This window comes from Westerdykella ornata (assembly GCF_010094085.1).
Source record: "Westerdykella ornata strain CBS 379.55 unplaced genomic scaffold EI97scaffold_9, whole genome shotgun sequence".
Taxonomy (NCBI): domain Eukaryota; kingdom Fungi; phylum Ascomycota; class Dothideomycetes; order Pleosporales; family Sporormiaceae; genus Westerdykella; species Westerdykella ornata.
The window spans coordinates 36,285-45,845 of record NW_022986859.1 but is presented as its reverse complement, the minus strand read 5'-3'; the positions used below and the strand labels follow the sequence as shown (position 1 = coordinate 45,845).

The 9,561-nt window shown below is 49.4% G+C and overlaps 4 protein-coding genes across 4 annotated transcripts; 3 read left to right on the top strand and 1 right to left on the bottom strand.

Annotated features, from left to right (window-relative positions):
• The first annotated feature begins 131 nt into the window (after positions 1-131).
• On the top strand, positions 132-1,645 carry EI97DRAFT_417519 (putative O-methyltransferase). Its single transcript, XM_033796925.1, has 2 exons — positions 132-372; positions 428-1,645. The coding sequence occupies exons 1-2, from the start codon at positions 141-143 to the stop codon at positions 1,435-1,437; spliced, it is 1,242 nt and encodes a 413-aa protein (XP_033654178.1). The 5' UTR covers positions 132-140; the 3' UTR covers positions 1,438-1,645.
• On the bottom strand, positions 1,492-2,972 carry EI97DRAFT_315954 (1-aminocyclopropane-1-carboxylate synthase). Its single transcript, XM_033794652.1, has 2 exons — positions 2,663-2,972; positions 1,492-2,610 (listed from the first exon to the last, which is right to left on the bottom strand). The coding sequence occupies exons 1-2, from the start codon at positions 2,846-2,848 to the stop codon at positions 1,546-1,548; spliced, it is 1,251 nt and encodes a 416-aa protein (XP_033654177.1). The 5' UTR covers positions 2,849-2,972; the 3' UTR covers positions 1,492-1,545.
• On the top strand, positions 2,678-6,161 carry EI97DRAFT_432879 (uncharacterized protein). Its single transcript, XM_033798262.1, has 8 exons — positions 2,678-2,868; positions 2,933-3,369; positions 3,427-3,845; positions 3,890-4,462; positions 4,513-4,855; positions 4,916-5,471; positions 5,526-5,613; positions 5,669-6,161. Coding segments are annotated over exons 1-8 (2,598 nt in total). The 5' UTR covers positions 2,678-2,867; the 3' UTR covers positions 5,850-6,161.
• Positions 6,162-6,650: 489 nt separating this feature from the next.
• On the top strand, positions 6,651-9,527 carry EI97DRAFT_376785 (DUF747-domain-containing protein; the record flags this gene model as incomplete). The annotated part of the gene is made up of 1 exon (XM_033795576.1): positions 6,651-9,527. One exon carries the CDS (start codon positions 6,651-6,653, stop codon positions 9,525-9,527), a length of 2,877 nt encoding a protein of 958 aa, XP_033654175.1.
• Positions 9,528-9,561: the final 34 nt, after the last annotated feature.

Sequence of the window (9,561 nt, the reverse complement as noted above, 5' to 3'; positions counted from 1 at the left end):
TTAGAGTAGAGGTTAAGGGTAGTGGAGTGTCGGGCACCGAAACCAGGCGCTCTGACCAATCAGCGTCGGTGGTTTTTCGCCCTCCATACGCGGATGTAAATAGTCAAAATGGCCACCACAAGGCTCTACATTGTCGTATTATGCACTTTTTGACTGATCTCAAGATGGATGTTGCTCTAAAAAACCTGATCGATGCACTCCGGACGGCTTCCACGCAACTCGACGAAAGCAATGTCGAGGAGGTGCTCCATGACACTGAGAAGTTGCCAGACAAGAAAGTCGCTGAACTTGCTTCGGAGGCCTTGGATCTTCTCGATGAATTACGTCTCAAGTTGGAGCCTCGCCAGTTGATTCTTGCGGATCATTTCCTGGGTATGCAACTTTTTACTAGGGTATGAGGGGCACGATTCTGATTAACGACAACTAGGCTACATGAACACCAAAGCCCTCTGTGCAGTTGTTGAATTCAATATCCCAGATATTCTTTTGGAAGGTCCGAAAACGATTGAAGAGCTTGCAAGAGCAAGTCAAGCTCGAGAAGATCGTCTGGGTCAAGTCATGCGTGCAATGCGCAACAACGGCATTTTCTCTTACGATGCGCAAAAGAAAACCTATCGGAACAATTCAACATCGACGCTCCTTCTGAAAGATCATTGGACGCAATGGAGAAATTGGGTAGACCTCTACGGCAACGAATTCTACGATATGGCGCGAGGAATCCAGCAGTCATGCAGAAGTGATGCCGTCCGATCTCCTGCGCAGATAAACTACGACACGGATGACAGCATGTTTAAGTACTTCACTGAGCGTGGCTGGGTTCCAAAGCTTCACAAAACTCTAAGCGGCGGTGCCGTTGCCCAAGCTCCTGGAATTGTGGAAGATTATCCGTGGCATGAGGTCGCCTCAAAGACTGTCCTGGATGTTGGTGGTGGCGGAGGTGGCCTCATCGCGTCGCTCCTCCGGGCATATCCTGAAATGATCGGGGGAGTGTTCGACATGCCGCATGTGATTGAACAAGCAAAGGCAAACTTCCATGATAAAGAAGGCGTATATGCGGACGTCGGCAGTCGTGTTCCGCCTGAAAACTTGATATCAGGAGATTTCATGGTGGAAGTGCCGTCGTTCGAGGTGTACACCCTGAAGTGGTGTCTACATGATTGGAACGATGAAAAGGCTACTCTCATCCTGAAGACGATTCGTCGGGCGATCAGAGAAAGTGAGGACAGTCGACTAGTCGTCTTGGAGTGTGTTTTGAAAGATGGGCACACGGGAAGGATGTCAAGGTATGGTGATATGAACATGATGGTTGCAGTTTCGGGGCAGGAAAGAGATGAAGAACAGTGGAGGCAACTAGCGAAGGCGTCGGGTTGGCAGTTGACGAAGATCTTTCCACTGAGGAATGCATGGCCATGTGCTATCGAGTTTAGGCCATTTTAGTAAATAGTATTAGGCGACGGCGAGCAGAGTTTCAGTGAGGTTCTTCTTCTCTCTTTTCCCGTATCTGGATTGTAGCTCCACTTCCTTATCTTGTAAGAAGGCGGTCATTCAGGGCCTACTGAAAACAGGCTCCATCCTTCTTATGGCCTCGTCCAAGTCTTGCGGTTTCACGGCGAACCCTATCCTGGCCCAACCTTTCTCATTCTCTGGTCCATGGTATGCTTTTCCTGGACTGACATGCACTCCCACATCCTTCAGTTTTGCGATGACTGCGCTCTCATCCTCCCAGGTTTCTGCATTTGGCGCTATCTTTGCAAAGACGTACAACCCAGCGTTGCATGGTATGTATGGAATATCATGCTCCTTGAAAAATTTAGTCAACTTGGTATAGGCCTCTGCCAATCGCTTCTTATTTAGTTGAATAAGCTCATCGAGGTTAGGCGCTGTAAGTAATGCAGTGACGAAGGTGGCGGAAAGCGTAGAGACCTGCATCTGCGCAGCTAGCGCGGCAGCAACTGCCATCTCCTGGTTCGACTGCGTGATTGTGACACCCATCCGGAAGCCGCTTTGCCCAAAGTCCTTACTCATGCTCCATACGACGTGAACTCGCGCGGGGTTGACGCCGAGCTCTTCGAGATTCAATGAGAGGACTGATTCGAATCCCTGCGGATTCGTCATATCCGGAGAATTGAACACCGACATTCCGTATACCTCGTCGCAGATGAAATGAAGATCTTGTTTCTCGCAGAACCGAACACATGCTTCCACCAGTGGCCTGGTATAGCATAGTGACAAAGGGTTATGCGGGCTCGTAAACATCAGGGCCTTGACCGGACAATTCGCTGATGAAAGCGCTTCCTCTAAAGCCTTAAGAAACGGACCTTCCTCGAAATTATCCATAATCGACGGCACGATCGCAAGAACCGGATTTACTGATGATCGCACTCTTACTCCAAAGTCGAATCCATTCCAATATGGACCAGGTATTAGCACACCATCACCGGGATCGCAGATGTTGTACAGGAGTGTGTCGAGACCCGCCATTGCACCTGGAGCTGTGGCCAGATGTGACGGCTCTACAATCCTGTATGGTTTGAAGTATTTGTTGAAGAAAGCACAGTAAGCATCCAGAAGGTCGGGATCTCCGGAGAATCCCCTTGGATAAGAGAAGTGCTAGGAGTGATAAGCGCTAAGCATGCTTTTTCTGTCAATTTTGGTGGCTTACTTTTTCATCCAGGTTTTGTTTTACGGCGTTGCGACAAATCTCCACTAATTCCGGTCGAAGCAACCAATTCTCTGCGGTCGAAAGGTCGATGTTCGTGGTTGTCTTTGCCATACGCTCGGTCACGGCGCCTTTGATCTTGGGCATGATAGCCTCAACATTTGACCAGCCCCGTTTAGATAGTGCCATGGTGTTCCTATATCTCTAAAGTTGAGTTTTTCCCGATGTAAATTCTGCTTATTGGCACAATAAAGCTGGTTTTGACAGTCAAAGTGCCCACTGTTTGTACTTACACTATTCGGTGGCCGGAGCGGCTAGATTGCAATCGCGCTCGGCCCGCTTACGGGGTTGGAATCCCGACCTCGAAACTCAACCAACAAACGGCTATACCTGAGTACTCATGTGACAAAATTGCCTTAGGACCTTTCATCCAATCTATGACGATGGAGCCATACGAGGTCTTGGTGGGAATTCTATATGCTTACCCGTTGTCACTGTGGGCAGTTTTGTTCGTCTGCTCTCTTATCCTGCATAGCCGTACATCTTCATGGGTACTTGAAGGACTTAAAGAAAGAAGAGTTTGGACGATTATCTGGATCTTGCAACTGTTTCTGGCCCTGTGCTTTCTGGCCAGCGCTATCCTCAGTACACCTGGATATATTTCATCGATTCGCAGCCACAAGGAAATTCGCCTCAATGGGGGATACGTCGTAAGATTATCTTTTAGCCATCGAGCATCTGGGAGCCGAATAGCCTAACTTTTCTAGATCACGTACGCTGCCATATTTCTCTATTTTGCGGCAGGCCTCCTACCGAGCCCTGACGGACCATTCCACCCATCCGCAGCGCATTGTTATACATGGATTACTGCAGCCACAATGGAGGGGGCAGTACTCACATTGTCGTTGAAATTCGACATCGTCGCCTTCGGCTTAGTTCAATCCATCTTAGCAAGTCTCCGAATTGCAGTTCTCCTTTGCATGTCCGGAATTCACCTGTATTTGCAAATAGATGTTACCCTAAACTGGAATGAAGCATCGGAGACAGAAGCGCTACTTAATACTAATTCTGAAGGGTATGGAACTAGCAATAAGCCTTCATCAGTGTCGCACACGGCTCCCAAGAGGGAACAAGGAGGGTGGTTGGATTATTTCATTGGGTTCCGTATACTTTTTCCGTACCTATGGTAAGCTCCCAGCCGTCACTTTGCGCACTTGGCTAATCTGCTAGGCCTTCCGATTCTCGAAAACAGCAACTCATATTAGTGGTTTCTCTGATACTTGTTATTGGTCAGAGAGTGATTAACGTCCTTGTTCCGTATCAACTGGAGCAATTGATTAAAGGAATGGGTGAAGGGAAAATGCCGCTGAAGGAGACTGGACTGTATGTTCTCTACCGCGGTCTCCAAGGCCAACAAGGTGTACTAGGATCAATTCGCGCAATACTTTGGATACCCCTAAGCCAGTCACTCTTCCGAAGACTCACTACGGCAGCCTTCCGGCACGTTCTATCATTGTCGCTTGAGTTCCATCTCAGCAAGAGGATTGGTGAGGTGCTTAGCGCACTCAATAAGGGTAGTTCTTTGAATACCTTTCTCGACAGCTTCGCGTTTCAACTATTCCCGATGGTTTTTGATCTAGGCGTTGCCGCTGCCTACTTTCTTATCAGACTGGATCCGTTCTACTCCGTCATATTGATTGCGGTAATGTGGTGCTACATCTATATGACTATATATATGGCTATGTGGCGGGCAAAGGCCAGAAGAGAGATGGCACAGAAAGACAGGGAAATGGACGCTGCAAAGTTCGTGGATAAATTCACTCAATCGGAGCTTTCACTAACTGGGGCTATAGGATGGATACCATGATGTCTTACGAAACAGTACATCACAACGGTGCAGTGCCGGTCGAGACTGATCGTTTTGGCGATCATGTGGATGCATACCAGAAAGCCGAATTCCGCGTCCTCTTCTCGCTGAATCTCTTGAACATCACGCAGAATTTGGTACTTACCCTTGGGATTTTTCTTGTCATTCTTATCTCCGCTCTTCAGATCTCGGTCGGTTTGCAGACGGTCGCTATGTTTGTCAGCATCTTGGGATACTTCACGCAGCTCCAGGCACCCCTCCAGTTCTTTGGAAGCTTCTACAGCCAAGTGCAGAATAATCTTGTCGATGCCGAGCGCATGCTTGACTTGGTAAGTGGCAAGCCAAGTCCCGAACAATTAGCTGCGTCTGAACTGACGGCTGGATCACAGTTCAAAGAGAAACCGACCATTGTTGACTCCAAAAACGCGAAAGATTTGCCAAATTGCAGTGGCCGTATCACATTTTCTAACGTCTCGTTTGCATACGATAAGAGAAAGCCGGCTATTGAGGACGTGACCTTCACCGCGGAGCATGGTACGTCAACAGCCATCGTAGGCGAGAGTGGTAGTGGCAAGTCGACATGCTTAAAGCTTCTCTTCCGCTTCTATGACGTATCGAGCGGGTCTATTCAGATTGATGGTTCCGATATACGTGATGTCAAACTTGAGGACTTACGGAGCCATATGGGTATTGTGCCGCAGGATACCATTCTTTTCAATACGACCATTCTCTACAATCTGCAGTACGCGAAACCGGAGGCAACATTGGAGGAAGTCTACGACGCTTGTAGGGCAGCCAGCATACATGAACGCATACTGAGTTTTCCCGAGGGTTACCAGACTAAAGTAGGGGAACGTGGTCTACGCCTTTCTGGTGGCGAGAAGCAGAGGATCGCCATTGCGAGAGCTATACTCAAGAACCCTCAGATAATTCTTTTAGATGAAGGTTAGTCAGCTCAATCGTGTATTGAAGATCTGACTGACTGACCTTCTTGCAAAGCTACAGCGTCGTTGGACTCGCATACGGAGAAACAGATTCAAGGTGCGCTTGACAGGGTAACTGAAGGACGTACGACCATTACAATTGCGTAAGTGTAAAATGATACCTAAAAACTACCCGCAAATATTGATGGAGACATGCAGGCATCGCTTGTCGACGATCACTGGGTGTGATCAGATTCTCGTGCTCCACGAAGGAAAGCTGGTGGAAAAGGGGACTCATGATGAACTGCTCAGATTGAGAGGAAGGTATTTCAGCATGTGGGAAAAGCAGACTAGGTCAACCGAGACGACGGAACGAAAGTACGAAGGTACAGCGGTGTAGACTCGCATACGCCAAAAGGGTGAGAATGAAAAACTGATCCTGAAATCTACCGAGTGAGCCGTGATTTGATGAGGCTTCAGAAATACCGATCGATATACCTTCGGCAAGGAGGATAGTGCCGGTTCGAGGCCATTGCGGGAGGGATAAAGGGCGCCACTCCTCAACCTGACCTACATCCTCTCAAGTTGTTGCGCACCAGTACCTTGATTTAGAACGTTGTAGTTCGAAATCAATGGGACCATGAGCTGTCACATTTTTGGTTTGACAGCTTTTGTCCATAATTCGGCTGTACTGTCAACGACCACTTGCCGGCAGATATATTTGTCAGTGTGCGCTGAGCTTGAACGCTTGCAGATATTGCTAGTCGTGGATGCGGCCAGAGAAAGTCCAGAAATTCCAAATACAGCGTGAGTACATACTCCAATCTAAGGTACTACTGCGCCTTCTCGCATCCGACCGAACATTTCCCTTCACTTAAGCTTCTACTTAAAGTTAGATTACCACAAACAATTCAACTGGCCACGTCCTGATTACGCCACTAGGGAAGAGTGCTTTAGACCTGGTGAGACCTGGCTAGGGGCTTCACAGCGTCTGCTCTACTCCTGCAACCCCTTGTTGTTCAGTTGGAGGTGAAAACATTTGAAGGTGCAGTATATGAGAGGAGGATAGAATCATTCTTGGCGCCAAGAATTCATGCGGTCAAAGCTTCTTGTGTGCACTCTGTTCCCCTCCAACCATTATGTCCCACCCAGCTCTGCCATAGCATCATGCTCGCAAGAGTCAAGTTCCTCTCGCTCCTCGATGAGCAGCCTAAACCAGAGGTCAGACGGGAATTCCCGGTCGAACACACAGCTTCCCTCTCCGTCTGCTACACCTGAGCCGGAACATGTGGCTTTGTTGAATCATGCCTATGGAGACGGACATCTGGACAATGAAGAACCAGTCGCTAGCGGAACGGAGAACGAGGGCCGAATCGCAACAAGAAGACCCAGTACATCGAATGAGGACGCCGGTCTATCTGACGGTAGCGTCAAGGCGACATTCACCCGGCAAATCAGACGACCCGGTGATGGAAGGAGAAGGAGCAGCGTCTCAGAGCATGAGAGGGCCCTCAAGTTGTGTCCGAAGCAAATACATGAGTTGACTAGCGAACCCGCCAGCATCCCGATCAGAGCTGCCTCGCCAATACCGGAACATGCCCTCGAGGAGACAGCAGGGGAGGACGTAAAACCATGCAATAAGGGGGTAGTGGGCACACTGGGGCCACCTTTCGAACCTAGAACTACTCGGCAAGTGGACGGCCGTAGGAGGACCACTACGGAGCCAAGGAGCTCTAACAACTCTGATGGACGCGAACCGGTGGCCGCGAAAGTCAATGCTGGAGGACCGCGGCAGGCAAGGCCAGCGTTAACATCACGAGCAATATCTACGCCACCGGTCATACGAGGAAAGCAGTCCAATCAAAGAGACCAAGGCTACATGCCTGAAGACGATGGAGACAGTACAAGATCTCGAGCTTCCGCGTCTCATCTCAATCAGGAGATAAGAGACGCTTCCAGTGCGTCGACTAGGAAACCTGCACAGAGGGAGATATCTAGGGACAAGAACGCCGCTCAAGTGCCTGCAACCATACCGTTACCTCCGTTCTCCATCCCCACTTTTCTCGCTCTCGAGTTAGCCGCTGATAGACCATCGCCATTGTACATATATCGACCATCGAGCACAGACTTTCCATACGAATCTTCCAAGATAAAATACGACCGTCTGGTCAATTTCTTAATGTTACCCCAAAAGCTAGAATGTGTTCTAGGTTTTGGGGCCTTTGCATGCTTGGATGCTTGGATGCATATTCTTACAATTCTTCCGTTGCGGTTCTTCATTGCTGTTTGGATACTGGTTAGATGGTGGGGCTCTGTTGTATTAAGAGAGATAAGAGATCTGTCGAGCTTTGTGTACAACGGATTAGGCAGGGTTTGGAGACGGCGAAGGGCAGCGACCGATAACTACCTTCAGACACCTGTTGCAAGTACTCCCGCGGAGGAGCTACCACCGCCGCGGTCGCGAAGACCTTCTGCCTCTATTGCCAATGGGACCAGCATTGTCAACTCATCTCGGGATCACGGCAAGACAGTGCCAACCCTATCCGCAGCCGAAGCTCGAGAGAAACGCACACGAACGAGATATAGACATCGAAGAACCAAATCTACGCCTTCAGCTCTGTTGCCCAGTCATAAAGCGGATATTTTGAAAGGTCTTCTCGTGATCACCAGCTGCGCTGTTCTTATGCGCTTTGATGCCAGCAAGATGTATCATGGCATCCGTGGGCAAGCGGCCATCAAGCTTTACGTGATCTACAATGTGCTGGAGGTCTGCGACCGTCTACTCTCGGCTGTCGGGCAGGATGTCTTGGAGTGCCTTTTCTCTCGCGAGACATTGGATCGGAATCCGGATGGCCGGAGCAAGGTCTTGCGGCCATTCTGGATGTTCCTCCTTGCGCTTGTCTACAATGTGGGCCACGCCACAGCACTTTTCTACCAAGTCATCACGCTCAATGTGGCTGTCAACTCTTACTCGAATGCCTTGCTCACCTTACTCTTATCGAATCAATTTGTTGAAATCAAGGGAACCGTCTTCAAGAAATTCGAGAAGGAGAATCTGTTCCAGCTGACCTGCGCGGATGTTGTGGAGCGCTTTCAGTTGTGGCTTATGTTGCTCATTATCGCCATGCGCAATATCGTTGAGGTGGGCGGCTTCAGCATACGCAGTGGTGACATTTCCTCGTGGCGCAGCGCCTTCGGCCGTAGCAACTCTACTGCGCCTTTAACAGCGTCCAGCATCATACCAATGAGCTTCAAGGTCTTTCCACGATGGATAGGTCCAGTCTTGAATCCATTTCTACTGGTCTTGGGAAGCGAGATGCTAGTCGACTGGTTGAAGCATGCCTACATAACGAAATTCAACCAAACCAAGCCCAACATCTACGACAAATATCTAGACGTGTTAGCGAAGGACTATTATTCAGACGCTTTCACAGATCCAAATTTGACCCGGCGTCTTGGCTTGCCAGTCATTCCGCTGGCATGCCTCTTCATACGGGCTGCGGTTCAAACATACCACATGTTTGTGGCGGCGCATATGCCACCGCCCCTGCCTTCCACAGTCACTTCTCTGTCAGAATCTGCTTCAACAACTTCTCCCGCTACGACTGCAGCGTTAGCGCGCATCGACAATATTCTTCGTCGAGCTCTCGGACGCTCTTCATTTGGCGCAGGTGTTGGTGAACAGTCTTCTTGGACAGCGTGGCTTACGTGGGACATTGATGACTTCATTGCCTTCTCTACTAAGGCGCTTGTCTTCCTCGGTATATATCTGTTCCTGCTTGGTATGAAGATAGCGCTGGGGATGGTGCTACTCTCCATCGCCCGCAACAGATATCACGGAATGGAGGAGCGGAAGCGCCTGGATACCGAGACGGGCGGCAAGAAGATTGGTGGATGGGGTGTCGTAGATGTTGATGAGGAGAAGAGGAGGTGGATCTATCACGATGACCCTGAGAGCCTGAAGAGACTGAGAGAGAAGGACGAAAGCCAGAAGAAAAAGGAAGAAAAGGAGAGGACGGAAGGTACAAGTTACGGACATGTAAGTCGGTATAATATGGTTGCGAAGAGGATCTGGTAGTGCGCCCAAACCAGAAGTTCGCCTGTGGATGGGT

What these genes read in the sequence shown, in the direction of transcription:
- EI97DRAFT_417519 (XM_033796925.1), top strand. Translation starts at nt 141, where the DNA reads ATGCACTTTTTGACTGATCTCAAGATGGATGTTGCTCTAAAAAACCTG. An exon ending in TCTTGCGGATCATTTCCTGG is followed by an intron (nt 373 to 427) that starts GTATGCAACTTT and finishes AACGACAACTAG; the next exon opens with GCTACATGAACACCAAAGCC.
- EI97DRAFT_432879 (XM_033798262.1), top strand. An exon ending in ATACTTTTTCCGTACCTATG is followed by an intron (nt 3,846 to 3,889) that starts GTAAGCTCCCAG and finishes CTAATCTGCTAG; the next exon opens with GCCTTCCGATTCTCGAAAAC. An exon ending in CCGAGCGCATGCTTGACTTG is followed by an intron (nt 4,856 to 4,915) that starts GTAAGTGGCAAG and finishes GCTGGATCACAG; the next exon opens with TTCAAAGAGAAACCGACCAT.
- EI97DRAFT_315954 (XM_033794652.1), bottom strand. Translation starts at nt 2,848, where the DNA reads ATGGCACTATCTAAACGGGGCTGGTCAAATGTTGAGGCTATCATGCCC. An exon ending in AACAAAACCTGGATGAAAAA is followed by an intron (nt 2,611 to 2,662) that starts GTAAGCCACCAA and finishes TATCACTCCTAG; the next exon opens with CACTTCTCTTATCCAAGGGG.